Source organism: Leptodactylus fuscus, chromosome 2 (assembly GCF_031893055.1).
Source record: "Leptodactylus fuscus isolate aLepFus1 chromosome 2, aLepFus1.hap2, whole genome shotgun sequence".
Classification (NCBI taxonomy): Eukaryota; Metazoa; Chordata; class Amphibia; order Anura; family Leptodactylidae; genus Leptodactylus; species Leptodactylus fuscus.
Genome location: NC_134266.1, coordinates 256,952,637 through 256,971,379, shown reverse-complemented (window position 1 = coordinate 256,971,379; position 18,743 = coordinate 256,952,637). Strand labels below are relative to the sequence as shown.

Below are 18,743 nucleotides of genomic sequence, written 5' to 3'. Positions count from 1 at the left end.
AAAAAAATTAGGTAATTTTGTTGAATTTGTTCAAAAAAATTTTTAAAAAATTGTGGCATCATTTAACTTTCCTTAATGTCACGTCTAAATTTTTGGTTGGTCTAAAGATAATTCAGTATACGATGATTAAACGTCTAGTTTGTACATTTTTGGATATTTTTCGAATGTGTATTTATATAGTGTTTTTGTTACTTAGCTCTGTATCTTATAAGAAGTCAGTGGCATAAAAAGTCCCCATAGAGCCCCCATAGAACTTAATAAATAATGGAACTCAGTTAAGAAAAAATTTTGAAACTTTATATACCTTTAGTTATAGTGATTAATAATTGATTCACAAAAGGGTAAATTCATGTAACGGAAATGTTATTTTATTTCACCACCTGTAATTGTTCAGATTTTATATAGTTAGATTTTTACATAGAGGCCTGCTATTGCTATATATCAACGACTTATACTGTACTAGCCTCTGCCCGCGACTTCGTCTGCATGTTGTTGGCGTCGATGATCTTACGTTTTGGCAGCTCTTAAGCTGTCCTGCTGCTGAACTTGTTCCTCGCACCGTAGCTGTGATTGTTCCGGCATCTCAGCAGCTCGCTGGGACGCCATATAATGAGTGTGTTGGCGTTGATGATCCGCCTGCTCCGGCTTTTTAGCAGCTTTCAAGTTGGCCTGGCACTGAAGTTATTCTTTGCACCGTGCCTGTAATTGTTTCGGCATCTCAGCAGCTTGCTGGGATGCCATATAATGAGCGTGTTGTTGGCATTGATGAACCCCCTCAGCTTCACTTGAGGAGAACTGTGTGACTCCTGGCTCTCATTGTTTTAGAATTTTGCAACAAATTAGATTTTATTTTTCCCGGCATATTTAAAATTAGCAGACTGCCAATGTGGATTAAAAGTGTTTTCCCATCCAGTGTGTCAGCACTGCCTGGAGCAGATCAGATAATATTCAAATGCATGTACACAATGGATTCCGTGTTATCTGCGTGTTTACATACAGACATGGCTTTATCAGTCTTCTGCCAAGAGCAGTGTAATATCGTATGTGAACATAAATTCATAACAGTCATGAAGCCATGTCATTTATCGAGATAAAAAGTAGCCGACGTGTTAATCGAGGTTACACTCTATGTGCCAAATTTCATCCAAATCCGTTCAGTCGTTTTTGCGTGATTGAGTAACAAACATCCAAACGTTCACATTGATAGTAGGATTTTATTGTAAATGATTAAAATAACCCTATAAAAGAAAATGTTAATTTTTTTTAAATACTTTAAAAATTTAAAAAAAAAATGTAAAAAAAGTACAATATGTTATTTTTATTATTATTATTTTTTTTAATATCTGGTGTTCCGAAATTGTTTTTGCGTTGTACATATAACAGAGGTAACGGTATTTTTCCACTGTTGGCGAATGACTAGTTACATCCTAAAGTATTGGACACACAATACCCAATGTTGCCATGTTGCTCTTAGAGCCTATGTATTTATGTAGATGACAGTGCGGTAGTATCAGTAGTATCCCGTATTCCCATAGAGACGTAGCGCAATAGAGATAGTAGTTTCATTTTGCCATGTTTTTCTTAAATTATTTTTCGCTCCTTGAGTTTTCCGATGTTAATTAAGTTTCTTCTATTTTGCAGGACAAGACAAGTGCATTAAGTCTGAGCAACGTTGCTGGAGTTTTCTACATTCTGGTTGGAGGCCTGGGCTTGGCAATGCTGGTGGCTTTGATAGAGTTCTGTTACAAGTCAAGGGCAGAGGCGAAACGAATGAAGGTGGCAAAGAGTGCACAGAATTTTAACCCATCTTCCTCGCAGAATACCCAGAATTTAGCAACATATAGAGAAGGTTACAACGTATATGGAACCGAAAGTGTTAAGATTTAGGGGTAGGACCTAGGGTCTACTACAGTGAGTGGGCGATGCCATGTGTAGTGCAGTGTTGTGACCTGTCTGTCTATTGGTTATGCTTGCTATGACAAAGCTTTCAGTATTGAGACATTTCGGTGCTCAGTGGTTCCGTATTTTCTTGGCTGCAGATGTACAGTGTATGTTGCTTATAGACATCTGCATTGAAAAATATTTCTGTAGATTTTATACAATTAGAAAAAAATATTTTTCTACAAATTTAGAATTTCCTCTCAATGTGTATTTTTGTAGGCAGTGATTCCAAATTAATGTAATATAATTGTAATATATCTCTAAGAGAGTTGATTCTTTCATGAAATAAGAAATAAGGGGAAATTTTTAAAAAAAAAATTCACAAAATGAAGTGATTGTGTAATAGTTGTTATGTCAGTGTTCCATACTAAAAATATTAGGGGACGATGGTCATCTTTTTATTTCGCATGCTGGGATTTTCATTTGTACATGAGTTTATTGTGATTTGGTATTTTATATTGGGTATTAATTTAGGCATTTGTCTTCACCATTATTTTTCATACATCATAGACTTATTACCATAATTTGCCCATATTAACAAAAGGTTTTTATAGATAGGATATATTAAAGAGAACCCAATGACATAAATGTTCTGATAGGCCCTATCACTCTGACATCTTCTCTATCCAGGATCTATTGTTCCTCTATTCTACAGATATAAGCCCTTTTAGTGTCGATGAAAAATTGGGTATACTAGCCCAGTGGGTAGTAACACTATGGTTAATATGGGGGCATGGTATCTGTGTGCTGCATGTCATGTAGGCTTTCTACCCCATACATCAAAAGGGCTTATATCTTTGGAATAGCCGAACGGATTCGAATATCCACAACATCAAAATTCTCAGGGTGACGATGCCTATTAGAAGATATGTCATTGGGGTTTACAGTCTTGGGGCCAGATACACTTTAAGGTAAATTTGACAGAAAATCTTCAAAAATTGGCATTTCGATGTGAAGATGGCAGATTTACTGATATATTGGCATCTTTGATACAGCGTTATTAGTTATTAGTCTAATTAAATAGTTATCAGGGAAATGTATGATGAATAGTGTCTGGGCTTGCACCATGTGGTTGATTAAGATCAGTCACTGCAAGGGCCAATACACAGGGACCTAAGATGGTCCCATTTTATTTGGAGCAATAAGGGTAAGTTCACACTGGTATTGGCCGTATCCACCTCAAAATCCTGACCAAAAAGACGTCTCCCAATGAAATCAATGGGAGCCATCAGTTCTTTTTTCCGGGAGCCGTTTGTTCTGGCTCCTGGAAATAGAAGCGAAATGCTCATTCTTTCAGCGGAGTCGCCTCGTGAATCCACCTAAAGACACTCCCTCCCGACTAGGCCCATTCATTTGGGCCTAATCCGGAGCGGAGTGTGCAACTAGATGGCCTCAGGTTCCGGTCCAAAAAACCCTGTGTGAACTTATCCTAGTAGAGTTACTGTAGAGGTCCATGGGGCCTATACTTTACCTCTGACTTCTTAAAGAGGTGTGCAGTACTTTTTTTTCTGTAGACATCCATACTGATTCATAAAAAAACATACTTCCATTTTCCATCACACTCCATATGTACAGAGGAATATCTCCATAAATATTTAGCCTTGATGGCACGGCAGATTTATACTAAGGATCTATATAGTCTTCATGCAATGCCCTAAAGACTCCGTGCTCACTGCTGTGCCAGAGGACACATTCACATTAAATTTATTTGGCAATATTGTAATTAGACTTAGTTGATGGGTCCGGTTAACTTGTATGGACCATGAGGAGGTGCCAAAATAAAGTGATGCCAGTTGGCAACATTACAACAGTAGGTGTTACCCATGTACTTCCCGTATTACCCATGTACCTCCCATATTATCCATGTACTTCCCGTATTACCCATGTACTTCCCGTATTACCCATGTACTTCCCATATTACCCATGTACTTCCCGTATTACCCATGTACTTCCCGTATTACCCATGTACTTCCCGTATTACCCATGTACTTCCTGTATTACCCATGTACTTCCTGTATTACCCATGTACTTACCATATTACCCATGTACTTCCCGCATTACCCATGTACTCACCATATTACCCATGTACTTCCCATATTACCCATGTACTTCCCGTATTACCCATGTACTTCCCGTATTACTCATGTACTTCCTGTATTACCCATGTACTTCCTGTATTACCCATGTACTTCCCATATTACCCATGTACTTCCCGCATTACCCATGTACTCACCATATTACCCATGTACTTCCCATATTACCCATGTACTTCCCGTATTACCCATGTACTTCCCGTATTACCCATGTACTTCCTGTATTACCCATGTACTTCCTGTATTACCCATGTACTTCCCATATTACCCATGTACTTCCCGCATTACCCATGTACTCACCATATTACCCATGTACTTCCCATATTACCCATGTACTTCCCGTATTACCCATGTACTTCCCGTATTACCCATGTACTTCCCATATTACCCATGTACTTCCCGTACTACCCATGTACCTCCCGTATTACCCATGTACTTCCCGTATTACACAAATACTTCCCGTATTACCCATGTACTTCATTTCTTTCAATATCATTACCTTCAGCATCTTAAGATATCTCTCATTACATATTTAGAAATGTATTGATCAGTTACAAAGACATATCATAAATCTCCCAGCATCTGGTCTTGTCAAGCCTTCAGAATTTTCCATATTTCTACAGAAATTTAACCAAAAACTACATCAGATACAACTACTAAATGAAAATTTAGAGGACAAAATTAAAAATGAATTCAATACATTACATCTGGTCATTTACTTATAGCAGAAACAAATCCAGCATCACATGTGTTTGAGTGGCAAAAGTATGTGAACCTTTTCTTTCAGTGTCTGGTATGACGCCCATCCCCATGCAACAATAGCTACATCTACATGTTTTCAGTAATTGTTTGATTAGTCCTGAATAATGTGTTGGAGAAAATTCAGCCCATCCCTCTGGATACAACAGCCTCTTGGTGGGTTTCCTCCCATGAACTTCTCACTTTAGGTCCTTAAGTTCATGATTTTGACTTGGTCATTCCAAAACTTTAACTTTGTTCTTCTGTGACCATTTTTTGGTAGAATGATATGTGTGAGACGTGTGCCCGCGAACAAATGTTCTGATATTAATCATTTAGAATTAATGTAACGAAGCAAACCCAAACCATAATACTATGACCAGCTTGTCTCATAGATGGTATGAGATGTTCATGCTGGAATGCAGTTTTTCTCTTTCTCCAAAATGAAGCTTCTCATTTAAACCAAAAAGTTGTATTTTGGTCCCATCCGTCCAAAAAACATTGTTGGCCAAACCTGGCCAGGGTAATAATAGTCTTGAATTTCCCCCATTTGAACACAATCTGTTTGACTGCGGATTGTGAGAGCCCAAACTCTTTAAAGATGGGTTCGTAAACTTTTCTGGGATGATAACGCTCAACAACTCTTCTTCTGAGGTCCTCATGAATTTCCTCTGATCATGCCATGATACACTCCCACAAATGTGTTGTGAAGATCAGATGTAGATCGGTAGACCAATCATCCCTTTGGTTATAAACAGCTGATTCTGATTTCAACTTTATATTATTTACTAATCCTAAAGGTTCACATACTTTTCCCGCCCACAACTATGGGATATTTGCTCACTGTCTTCCATAAACATTTGATTAAATCTAAAATTTTCAATCAATTTGCTCAATTTGGTTCTCTGTATCCATTTTCTAGCACTTATTGCATGCAATTTTAAGTCAAATTAAAGTAGAAATATAATAAATTTCCAAACTTTCAAGCACCACTGTAATGATCGATTTAAGACTCAGCCCATATGAAATAAACCCAAATGGCGAATTAACCCAAAATTAGCTCCTAATGGAGTGATCTTCTGCTGGGCATTTGGGGTCCATTATTGTGTCAATACTTGGACTTACCATAAGTTTGCTCCAATGAGTCAATTCGATTCTCCCAGTGCATAGAAAAGTCAGTAAAATTCTGAGGTTTCGCAGAGACCTAAGTATGGACAAAACTTGAAATTTTAGTCTTTGCTGGGAGTTAGGCCTTACCCTTAGCTTATTAAACCTATAGAGAAAAAGTTTTATTGTTTTTTGTCATTAAAGACATCTCACTTCTACAGTTTATTGCAATATAACGCACCAATTCTCCTATGCTTTACATAAACAGCTTCACTATGACAAACACCTATACAGTTTATTTTGTATTTGTTGAATTATTCTCGTTTACTCGTTTTTTTTCTATATTTTTTTGCATTTTATTACAATACATTTAACTATTTTTATATATCATTAATATCATTAATGTTATTATTATTATTTTATTATATTTTTGTTAATTTTACGGTAGCTACTTTTTAAATTATAAAAATACCTAAAAAAAATTTGTACGAAGAGTCAAAGTCAGTATGATCAATAAAGACAGTCCGTCCCCACTTAAGACCCTCCTCTATGAACCAGAGCCAAGGGTTTCTACAAACAGTAGCTCTCATTTTGGTGGACCTAGCTCCTTTGTACATCGTATGGATGGTCATTCATTTGAAGAACCACCATGTGATCCCCCAGGCAATAATAGCCGATCTCCAGCAGTTCATGAAACCAGTCCTCAATACAATGAGGGACTGAGAAGTGGTTGGATTCCTTTCTTGATGTTTCCTTGAAGTTTTAAAGGGTCTTCTTTTTACCACCTTAACCGTAGATGAGTAGACACTTCATGTCCTTTACTGTGGGCATTCATTTTAAGTAAATAAATGTTACCAAACTTAAAGTTGTCTCCAGCCAGATAAATTAGATAATATTAGATTGACGGAGGTCTATTACTTGGCATCCCCACCAGTCAACCCCTTTAGTCAGGGCTTGGGAGTCGGTTGGCCAAACCACCACCACCACCAATCTTAACCTTTTTCAGTTAATATCATATCGGAATAGCCTTAAGAAAGGCTATTCGTCCCCTACCTTTATATTTCTGCCCTGCGCCGCCGTTGATAGACTGTTTTTTTCCAGGTATGCAAATGAATCTCCAGACAGGACAGGGGGCATTCCCCCTGTGCTGCCTGAAGACTCTACAGCAACGCCTCCATTTTCTACAGCCGCGCCTCTCCACCGCCTCCTTCGGCTTCTTCTAGTGAGCCTGCGTTCGAAATCTAAATTCCGCGCATGCGCAGTCAGCTCTGCCATTGAGCTTCGGGCAGAGCCGACTGTGCTTACACAAGTGTACCGTGACTGTAAGTTTGTACAGTAAAATGGCTGAACGGACATGCGCAGTTGGTTCTGCCTGAAGCCTGGTGGTAGAGCCCACTGCGCAAGCTTGGAATTTAGATTTCATTTCCAAACGCAGAAGAAGACTAAACGAAGGACACAGCTGTGGAAAATGGAGGTGTCACTGGAGCGTTTTCAGGCAGCACAAAGGGAACACCCCCTGTGCTGTCTGGAGACTCATTTGCATATCGGTAAAAAAAAACGTATATCAACAGAACAGTGGCACAGAGCAGACATATAAAGGTAGGGGACGAATAGCTTTCTTAAGGCTATTCCAACGTGATATTAACTGAAAAAGGGATTCTAATGATAGAATCCCTTTGAAAACACACATCACAAATTTTCTTTCGCAGTAATATTTGTTATTTTTTGGATAAAACTATGTAAAATTTGAAATTTCAAAATTAAAAGTAACCCCTCTCATTTTTCACCATCATGTTGCTTTGCCATGGCTGTATTTATTATACCTTTTGACTTCACATACTAAGACTAAGGCCCCATGTAGTGAAACACAGCCAAAAAACGCTATGGAATGGAAGTTTTTTTTCCTGCAATGTGTGGATGAGATTAGCCGGAATTCCATTCTCTTTGCAGGTACTGTAACATGTAGCGTTTTTCTCTGTGGCCTCTCGCAACGTGGGGCTTCAGCGATTATTGGATAAACTCATTTTTGTAATATCAAGACAGCTGAACCCATTACTCAGATGCTGCGGTATTACTGAAGTACAGTTATGGCTTGGAGTCATCTCACTCATTCCCAATGAATTGACAGGCCGCTCTCACCAAAAACAAAATGACTTCATGGACCGTGCATTACATATGAAGAGATTGACTAGAAGTGATGTGACCTGAGCTTCAGTAGAAATTTTTTTTTTTTTTTTTTTTTATTTTAGCATTCGTATCCATTCTGCAACAAATCGTTGTGATTCTTTACCTTAAGCGTTCTGTTATTTTGTTTTACGTTCTAGGTGAAGAAAGTGCAAGGTTGTTGCAGATCATCAAAAACAGGGCTATTCTCCTTCAGTATACATTACTGTAAAAGTATGTTGGTTTTTGAAAAGTTTACAATCATTGAGACATTTCAGCTTTTGTTGACTTACACACCCAGCAGCCCACTTTTTCCACTGACTGCTTGATCATGAGTATGTGCCATGATGCGTGACCCAAACATAGAGATCTAACTGCTTGGAAGATAGAGACAGTTTGAGGCTGTCCATTCCAATTACATCCTCATAGTCATATCGGGTCAGTCCATGATTTTTTTTTTTTAATCATTTTTTAAATCATATTAAACTTGAGAAGATGTTAATTTTTTGTATTGCATTGGTCCTGTTCAACGTGCATGGAAAACAGAGTCAACTGTACAATTTATAACCCGTATATTTCCAAAAATGGTGGTTACCTCAATCCTTAGCTCTTCTCAGCTGATCCATAAAATTTACCATGAGTGTGGTTCAGTCTGTAAATAAAGTGCTCACTTCCAACATTATTTCCATAGACTAGGATAAGGATAAGAAGAGATGTTGAATTGTAGATCATGTCCTTGGCCGTGCTATGTTCAAGGAACCTTTAAGATGGCACTCCTTATGGCTCCATACTACAGAGAGATAGGCAATTCACGTGCCACCATATATACAATTGTGTTATGAAAGTACAATATTCTAGCCGACAAGGATCCTTATAGGAGAAAATATCTTATCTACAGATGAGTGAACTGTTTTGGATGGATCTAGATTCAATACAAATTTTCCAAAAGTTTAAAGGTTGTCCTGAACCCGACACTATGGGGTTACATAGTAGATGAAGTTGCTTGAAGACATCAATCCATCAAGTCTACAATCCCCTACAGTGTTGATCCAGCGGAAGGCTAAAAACCCCAGGAGGCTCATGCCAATCGCCCCATTTCAGGGTATAAAAAATTCCTTCCCGACTCCAATCTGGCAGTCAGTATAAAAACCCTGGATTAACGGGTAGGTTCATCACCTACAGACTGGATCGGAAATTATTACACTCTGGGGCCTCTTCAGACCCCAGGGTATAATAGGTGGAGGCCCATGGGACATGTGAAATAATAACATGTAGTTATACTCTCCTTCCCTCACCTCTTCTGGGGCTCCTCTCTTCTTCTAGCCTACTGGGTGACACCATGCGCCCTTGGATGCGCCCTGTGATTTGGGCCTCAGTGATAGTGAATTGAGTGGATAATAGCATTGTACCGCTGAGATTCTCAGGTAGCCGGTAGCTATGGCTTGTGGATGCTGTACTGGAAGTGATAGAATGGCTTTGAGACCCAAGAAAAAAAATGTTTACATCTTAATGAAAGGAAAGACATGATACGTAGAGGCCTTGCATTTTTCTGTCTCTTGTAGTCTACTCTAGATTTTAATTTTAGAAAATGCCCTCCTGTTGTTTTGGGCAAAATAATATTTTTGCTGTAATTTGTCAAAAATATTTAGGCCAACAGAATGAACAGTTTATAGTATATGTCTGCTGTTTATAAGGGATGAGTTCACAGGGAGAAGGCTAATATCCTGGTTTTGGTTCACAACTTGTACATTTTCTTTTTGTAGTTGAAAGTACAATTTTCTTACGTCTATAGAACAGCTGTTCGCAGTTGTCACAAAAAATTTTACATTAATTTCCAGATTTAAATTAATTCAACTTACTAAGGCCAGGTTCAAATCTGAGCTGCCGAACCATCTAAAATCAGCGGATGAAAAAGTCTTGCAAGTCCAACTTTTTCATCTAGCAGAGGTGGCCCAGGCAATTATCTTTTTTTTTTTTTATTGGTCGGGAAAAAAATCATATTCACTGGTCCCCAGGGCTCCGGTGTCCTCCCAGGGCGGTCTGGTCCTTCTGCTCCGGCATCTTATCAAAGTGAAAGTGCTTACTGGCTATGACGTCAAGGATCCCTTCCACTAAAGAGGCCTCAGGAAGAGACCCGTGATGTCACAGGTCGTGACATTTCCAGATCTTTGCTGAGGCTGCTGATTCTTGTCAATGATCACGAGTGGTGGAGACTTCCGCCACATGTCAACACTGTAATGACAAGACCGGACTACACTGGCAGGCACCGGAGCACCATGGAAAGGTGAGTATGATTTTTTTAAAATATTTTTCACCGCTCCTGGCTCATTTATAAATTAAACGGGTTGTTCATTTTTGCCTGGGCTACCCCTTTAAAGGGGCTCTATCAGCAGATTTATGGGTTATGAGCTAAAGATATTCCAGAATAGCCTTTAAAAAGTCTATTTAGGTGCTGCTATTAGGGTGAATTCACACTGAGTAAACGCTAGCTTATTCTGAACGTAAAACACGTTCAGAATAAGCGGCGTCTAAAGCAGCTCCATTCATTTCTATGGGAGCGGGGATACGAGCGCTCCCCATAGAAATGAATGGGCTGCTTCTTTCACTCCGTGCAGTCCCATTGAAGTGAATGGGGAGTGCCGGCGTGTACGCTCCGGCATGAGCAGAGCTTGCCGTATACGCCGGCACTCCCCATTCACTTCAATGGGACTGCACGGAGTGAAAGAAGCAGCCCATTCATTTCTATGAGGAGCGCTCGTATCCCCGCTCCCATAGAAATGACTGGAGCTGCTTTAGACGCCGCTTATTCTGAACGTGTTTTACGTTCAGAATAAGCTAGCGTTTACTCAGTGTGAATGCACCCTAAGTGTGTAAAAAGACCCCCCCTCGTTTTTTTTTTAATTACCTTGGTAATCGATATGTAAATTAGCTGGATGGTGTCAGCACCATTTTCCAATAGAGACCATTGCGAACTGGAGCATGCACAGTAGCACACCGGAGGGAGAGCTACTGTGCATGCGCATGCTTTCAATAGCTTTTAATAGAAACAGACGTGAGTAAGCAGATGGATGGGGGGCTTGGAGGCCTCAGTGGGAGACACATTCCAGCTAATTTACATATCGATTACCAAGGTAATTTAAAAAAAATGGGGGGCTCTTTTTACACACCAATAGCAGCACCTGAATAGCCTTTTTAAATGCTATTCAGGAATATCTTTACCTCATAACCCGTATATCTGGTGATAGAGCCCCTTTAAGTTAAAAAGAATGGCCTTTTGATGGAGAAACCCAATAGATCCATTATAGTCAATGGTGTCCCTTTCTTTGTTTCCTCTGGTGTCTCCTATTTGTGGTCTGTTTTCCTTTCTTGTGTTCCTCTGACATATGGAAATTAAGCTTCAAATACTTCAACTATAAAATCTTTCGATGTCTTGATGTCAGTGCCTGTCCCATAGTCCTGGATGTCCAATGATGTTCTTTGCGATAGGTGTCCTACTCAGAAGAACACAGTAGATACTAAAATGGATCGGTCTCATGATGGATAACGACCGATCCTGAGGGACCCCATAGACTATCAAGGGGTCCATCAGCGATCCATAAATTAATTTTATTAATTTACATTTGAAACAAAGTTAAAAAAATTTTGTGCCATCAAACAACCCCTATAGTGTCTCAGCATCAACTAGAAAAAACCTCATGTTGGTTAAGTACGGTAGTTACAGTATATGTTAGAGCATAGGTAGTTATCTATCGCCAATGATCTGATTTCTTAGAATTCTACTTGTATATTGTAGTTCTCAACATTTACATTACATTCCTTTATTTACCATTTTATTGTTCAGAAATTGTTTAAGTTTTTTTATTCTATGTTGTGTTATTATTCCGCTGTTCTGTCTCTACATAGATCTTATAGAAACCTTTCCATGTAGATATTATTACTATAGAATGTAGAATACTTGAAGATCGTGAAGTTAATTAGTCTCTAGTTAAATGGAGCTTTATGAAAATAATTGGAATGTAGTCATAAAAATGGACTTTTATATTTCCTAGATGAAATATATGAAGTGATTGGACTCACTAAAATGAAAGAGTTTGGCTAAAAACGCAAATTAAATATTAAAAAAAATATATCAAATTGAAAAACTTTAGAATCTAATATTGTTAATTAATAATATTATGGGGACGTTCTAAAAATAACATAACTGTACTTTAAGAGTAGAAGACATTGAAAAAAGTTAAAGAAAAAAAATCAATTAAAGTAGGTTAAAGAAGTAGATGAAATTTTGTGAAACGGTATTATTCTCGGATTTCACTCGGAAACTGAGTGGAGAGCTCACAATTTCCGAACCTGAACTCTGATGTGAACCTAACCTTAGACAGGTGTGGAAAAATTCTGCAACGTAAGAATGGTTTCAGAAATAGAGGGGTTAATAGTTTATTTTTGTCACTTTACAAAATAAAGTGAATGAAGAAAAGAGAAACCTAAAACCCATCGATATTTGGTGTGACCTTTCCCTTCCATCAGTTCTTCTCGGTACTTGCAGACAGTTTTTGAAGGAGCTCGGCAGGGAGGTTGTTCCCGCTATCTTGGAGAACCAAGCACAGATCTTCTGTGGATGTAGGCATGCTCCAATCTTTTTTACCCTTCATGTAATCCCAGACAGACTGGATGATGTTGCGATCAGAGATCTGAAGGGGCCATATCATCATTTCCAATATATTGATGGGATTTAGATTTCTCTTTTCTCCTTCTACTTCAAGTTGTCAACAAAACATTGTTCCCCATTTGGACCCGAAGGACAGAAACCCAAACTCTAGTATGAACCAAATGTATGAATTAAAGATGAGCGAACAGTAAAATGTCTGAGGTTCGATATTCGTTTCGAGTAGCCCCTCAATATTCGACTACTCGAATCGAATATCAAACCCTATTATAGTCTATGGGGGGAAAATGCTCGTTTCAGGGGTAGGCAACGATGAAATTATACTTACCAAGTCCACGAGTGAGGGTCGGGCTGGATCCTCCGAGAAGTCTTCTCCTTTCAGCGTCCCCACGGCATCTTCCGGCTCTGAATTCACTCTGCCAGATATCGGGCCTGGGCAGGGCCGACTGCGCATGCCCGCACTACAAGCAGACATGCGTAGTCGGCTCTGCCCAGGCCCGATGCCTAGCAGAGTGAATGAAGAGCCGGAAGACGCCGCGGGGACGCTGCACGGAGAAGACTTCTAAAGGTAGGAGAAGAACCAGCGTTGATTGGCCAACTGTATAGCATTCGGCCAATCAATGCTGGTTCTGCATCAAACTTTTCCGTTCGAATAGCGAGTGGTACTCGATCGAGTACGAGTATTTCGAATACCGTAGTATTCGATCGAATATCTACTCAATCGAGTACTACTCACTCATCTCTAGTAAGAATGCTTAATAATGTTAATAGTTTATTTTTGTACTAACATTATTAAGTATTCTTACGCTAGGTTCACACTAGCATTTGGGTTTCCATCCTTCGGGTCCACGTGGGGAACTGAAAGACGGAAAACCTATCCGCTTAACCATTGGTTACACACAGAAACCCTCGGACCCTATAGACTATAATGGGTTCCACAGGGTTTTATACTGAAACCAGCGGAGGAAAAAAGTCCTCCTTGCAGGAGTTTTATGTTCACCGATTTTAAGCAAAATCTGAGACGGAGTCTTCTATGAAAACTCAAACATTACTGTAAACCTATCGTTACTTTGTAGCATTTTTCCACACCTGCCTAAATGGTTTGCCCAACACTGTGCGTCTAATCGAAATCCCACCAATCATTTTATTTGATGTCATGTTTTTATATGATTTTACCCTTTTCTCCTTCATGGTAAACTTTTTTTTAAGCCAGTGATGATCTAGAAAATAAATTGCTTTTCATAGTTGATTTTAATGAAAATTTTTAATATATTCTAAAATAAAGTTAGAGACAGAAGGATTCCTGTCTAGTATTGTCATCAACTGATACAGGCAATGAACCAAAAATATCATCTTCCACTCTGGAGAACTAGGCAAGTCTGAGCAATACACAGACAAACATTCATTTCAATGGTGTAATGCTCAGTTTCTCCTGGGGAGGCACTGCAGGAGAATTTAGCACTTAGGATCTAGCTGTCCCAAACGCCACAGCTGATCATTGGAGGTCCCACAAGCAAAACAACTTGAAATCAGCTGGAAAATAACTTCTTCCTGTCCAATCTGATTTCCATTTCAACGGTACAGTTCACATACTGTATGTCTGATCTTCCAACCTTTTTTCCGCTCCTGCTTATTTCAAAATCACAACAAACCTGATCCCATACTTTGCTATGGTGTCATGTTTCTATCTGGTGGCCTCAGTTTTTCCACCGGATGACTTCTTAAAGGAAGTCTGCCACCAGAACACAGCATATCAACCCAATCCCACTGATAGATAGGTCAGGGTCACCTGAATACAATGGTGTTTTCTCCTTGTAAATCGGTACCTTTGTTCCAAATATATCACCATTTTTGTCAATATGCAAATGAAAGGGGTAAGCCACAACTCCCATGGCTTGCTCCTCAAAGGATGCCCTGATCCACAACCATCTGATTCAGGTGACCCTGACCTATCTATCTTCAGTGATGGGTTCTGGTGATGGACTCTCTTTAAGGCAGATGGGAAAATGTTGCATATAGCATTTTTCAATCTGACGTTAAAGAGATTCTGCCATTAAAACACTTTCTTTTCTGGTTGACACATAGGAATAGCCTTAAGAAAGGCTATTCTTCTTCTACCTTTAGATGTCTTCTCTGCGCCACCATTCTGTAGAAATCCCAGTTTTTGCTGGTATGCATATGAGTTATCTCGCAGCACTGGGGGCGGGCCCCAGCTCTCAAACAGCACTGGGGGTGTTTCCAATGCTGCGAGAGAACTCTCCATCTTCTTCTGGAACATCCTCTTCACGTGCCTTCTTCCGGCGCAGTGAAACTTGTAGGCCTCGGGCACAGCCGACTGTGCATGCCCACAGGCCACAAGAAAATGGCCGCTTACTTACGGTGTAAGTGGTCATTTCTCTTGTGGCCGTGGGCATGTGTAGTCAGCTCTGCTTGAAGCCTACAAGTTTCACCGCCTGCGCCGGAAGAAGATGCATTAAGAGAACATTCCTGAAGAAGATGGAGGTGTCGCTGGAGAGTTCTCTCGCAGCATTGGGGATGCCCCCAGTGCTTGAGAAAACTCTTTTGCATACCGGGATTTCTACAGAATGGCAGCGCGGAGAAGACATCTAAAGGTAGGAGAAGAATAGCCTTTCTTAAGGCTATTCCTACATGTCAACCAGAAAAAAAAGTGTTTTAATGGTAGAATCCATTTCAATACCATACAACTATCTACTTTGTGTTTAGGCCAAACTTCTACAGTATATGTAAACCAATATTCCCTCCAAGTTGATGGGGGTAGTGATTCAAAAAAAATATGTAAACCTATAGTGGAGATGGAATACCATGGTTTGTAATGTACAAATTATGTTCTTCGATCACCAATAAAATAACACATTAAATATTTCAGGCAATTACAAAATGATCCCAATTTCCAATTGATAAAATTTTAGTAAAATTGTCGTAAAATTCTAAAATTCTAAAAATTAGCTCTTCTAAAAGTAATATGAAAATGCAGATGTCTAACCTAACTATAATCCATTGATGTTTCTCTGTGGTGTCTACGACATATCAGATATAGTAATTCTCTCTTCTTATTATCCATTCTTCTATCACTCAGCTGACCTTTTCTGAAGCCATACGAAACAAAGCCAGATTATCCATTACGGGGAGTGTAGGAGAAAATGGCCGCGTCTTGACTCCCGACTGCCCGAAGGCCGTACACACTGGGACTGCAATTAGACAAAGTTCAGGATTGGCTGTAATTGCATCGGACCTACCATAAAAACCAAATAATTTATTGAGTGCCTTAATTATACACTGTTGGTGAGTGAAATACAGCACAGACTGTGAGCCACATCATGGGAAAATCACTGAAGACCTAGAAATATTGCTGAGACCGGGAAGTACGTCCAAAAGCGCCAAACATCATCAGCAACAACGTGTGCATGAGCTCTGCTCGGAAACCCAAACTCAGATTTTATATCAGGAAAATGCATAATTTAGTTTTATTGGTGGGGGGAGGGGCGGGAAAGAGTATATTAGCAGCAACAAAATTTATCTTGGAGGGACTATTAAAACAGACTCGTCATTTAGCTTATTAAACTGTGAAGTGTGGGATCAGAACAATGGACAATTCTTCTGTTCTAATCAAGAAGGAAAATAGCTATAGAATTCAATGAAATTACTAACCAGTATATTGAGAAAAAGAAAAAAAAAAAAACTCCATGCATATAAAGGATGAAGCTCCAGTTGTTGAAATAGATCTCTTTAAGAATAACTGTGATAAAAAAAAACAAAGAAATAATAATCATGTAAATCCTGTGAAAAATAAAAAAAATAAATTATTTACAAATTTTTTTCTTTGAAATAAAAGAAAAAAAAATACGACATGCTTGCTTTTTAACTGATGTAAATGGAATAGAGTACAAAACAATTCTTTTTGTTAAAGTCATCTTAGGGAACTGTTCATTGCAATAATTAATTAAAAAAACGCCATCGATGTAATAAAAAAATTGAATTTTTAATTTTTTTTAATTTTTTTTTTTTTTAATTGTGGGTCAATTTTTTTTCCATTTTCATTTTGTCACAGAGACGTGTCATACATCTGTCTGAACCACCGGAAATATAAAGTTAGTTGGGTAGAGTCTCATCAGACTACGGGTCACTCCTGTTCCAGATATTATTTATAATCTTGTTCTGTGTATAAAAAAAACAAATATGTGGTTTTTGTACCCACTGAAAATAAAATGAAAATGCGTTCTTTCTAAGATGTTGCTATCTGGAGTTATTAAATGGGATCCTTAAAATTTTGGAGAAATTTGAGACGGTCGATGTAAAGTAATATAATGGCAAACCAACAGTGTTGACGTAGGTTAAGACGTTGGAGAAATCAGGGTGTTTTTACGATCACTGTGATATGTTTGATACACTCATGACATGTTTTTGGCTTCTTTGTATTGTAAATATAGTTGAAATTTTTTTTCATTTAACTGTGAAACATCTTTTATTCCTCGGAAGATCGTGGGCGTAACAGGTAAAGAGGGAACGGCTTTAAGTTTTGTCATTTTAATGGAATCAACATCATCCGTGTGTAAGTAAAAATTAAGAAAATATTACACCTTAATTTTCAAATTTAGCACAATTTTGTTGGGGAAATTTTTGAATTACGAGCAAATGGAAATTAAAGTGGAAATGAACAAAAAGTGACATATAGATATAGCACTTAACGTAATTGAACTTGACCTTTTGCATTCTGTGATAAGATATCACATTGTAAAGTGGGTACCACATACATAGTCAATGGATCTTATGCTGCAACAAGTCTTTAGACTAAGGCCCTACGTTGCGAAAAAGCAGTTTGTTGCAGATTTTGTTGCGGTTTTTTGAGCCAAAGCCAAAAATAGCTACAAAAGGAATGGGGAATATATAGGAACATTCTTATGCTTCTCCCTTTTACTCAATCCACTCCTGGCTTGGGATCAAAGAAACGGAACAAAATCTGCAACAACAACAAAAAAGCTGTGTTTCTGCAATGTGAGGCTTTAGCCTAAATGTGTTTTCCAGTTTTAGCAAATATGTGTTAAAATTTTTTAATGATATAAATTTCCAATATACCTTCTGTATTAAAGGGATTCTACCATTAAAATCACATCTTTTGTTGATCACACGTAGGAATTGCCTTCTTCTCCTTCCTTTAGATGTCTTCTCCATGCTGATGTTTGGTAGAAATCCCTGTTTTTGTCAGTATGCAAATGAGTTCTCTCACAGTACTGGGGGCGGTCCCCAGCACTCAAACAGCACTGGGGGCGTCCTCAATGCTGTGAGAGAACTCTCCAGTGCCGCCTCCATCTTCTTCAGGAACGGCCTCTCGGTGCATCTTCTTCCGGAACTGGGTTCAAACTTCTAGGCCTTGGGCACAGCCGTCTGCGCATGCCCAAAGGCCACAAGAAAATGGCTGCTTACTTACTTTGGAGATTTCTCTTGCAGCATTGGGGACGCCCCCCAGTGTTGATTAAGTGCTGGGGACTGCCCCCAATGCTACGAGAGAACTCATTTGCATACCGATGAAAACCGGCACTTGTACCGAACAGCAGCACAGAGAAAACATCTAAAGGTAGGAGAAAAATAGCCTTTCTTAAGGATATTCCTACATGAGATCGACAAAAAATTGGATTTTAATGGTAGAATCCCTTTAATTTCTCAAGCTTTTCTAGATCTCTGCTCACGGTCACTCTTGGTTTACTTCCAATGGATAAAAATCAGACCATGGTCATGTGATGGACACACACATGAACAGACACTTTGTCTTGCAATGAGCCATGCACCCTTGTGTCCATCCTATGACCATGGATTGTATGTCACTTGACCATGGACTGGTTTTTATGTATTGGAAATAAACAATGGATCACAGCAGAGATCTAGAAAACTGTGAGGAATTGATACAGAAAATATCAGCAGTCACTATAGTTCAACTAATATCTTATCTCCTTAAAGAGAGTCTGTCACCAGAACCCAGCATTTCAACCCAGACCCACCGATAGATAGGTTGTCCTAACCTA

General features: G+C 38.9%; 1 protein-coding gene across 5 annotated transcripts in view; it reads left to right on the top strand.

The window, feature by feature from the left end:
* GRIA4 (glutamate ionotropic receptor AMPA type subunit 4) overlaps window positions 1-16,669 on the top strand; it is a 699,790-nt gene extending 683,121 nt beyond the window's left edge. For 2 of the 5 annotated variants that reach the window (XM_075266111.1, XM_075266110.1), the window contains 2 exons: window positions 1,642-1,776; window positions 15,803-16,668. In XM_075266111.1, the coding sequence (XP_075122212.1) occupies window positions 1,642-1,776; window positions 15,803-15,967 (300 nt within the window). In that variant the 3' untranslated portion in view covers window positions 15,968-16,668. Of the gene's footprint in view, window positions 1-1,641; window positions 1,912-15,802 lie in introns of all 5 variants that reach the window. The other 3 variants (XM_075266112.1, XM_075266113.1, XM_075266114.1) reach the window with 3 other exon arrangements.
* The last annotated feature ends 2,074 nt before the right edge of the window (window positions 16,670-18,743 follow it).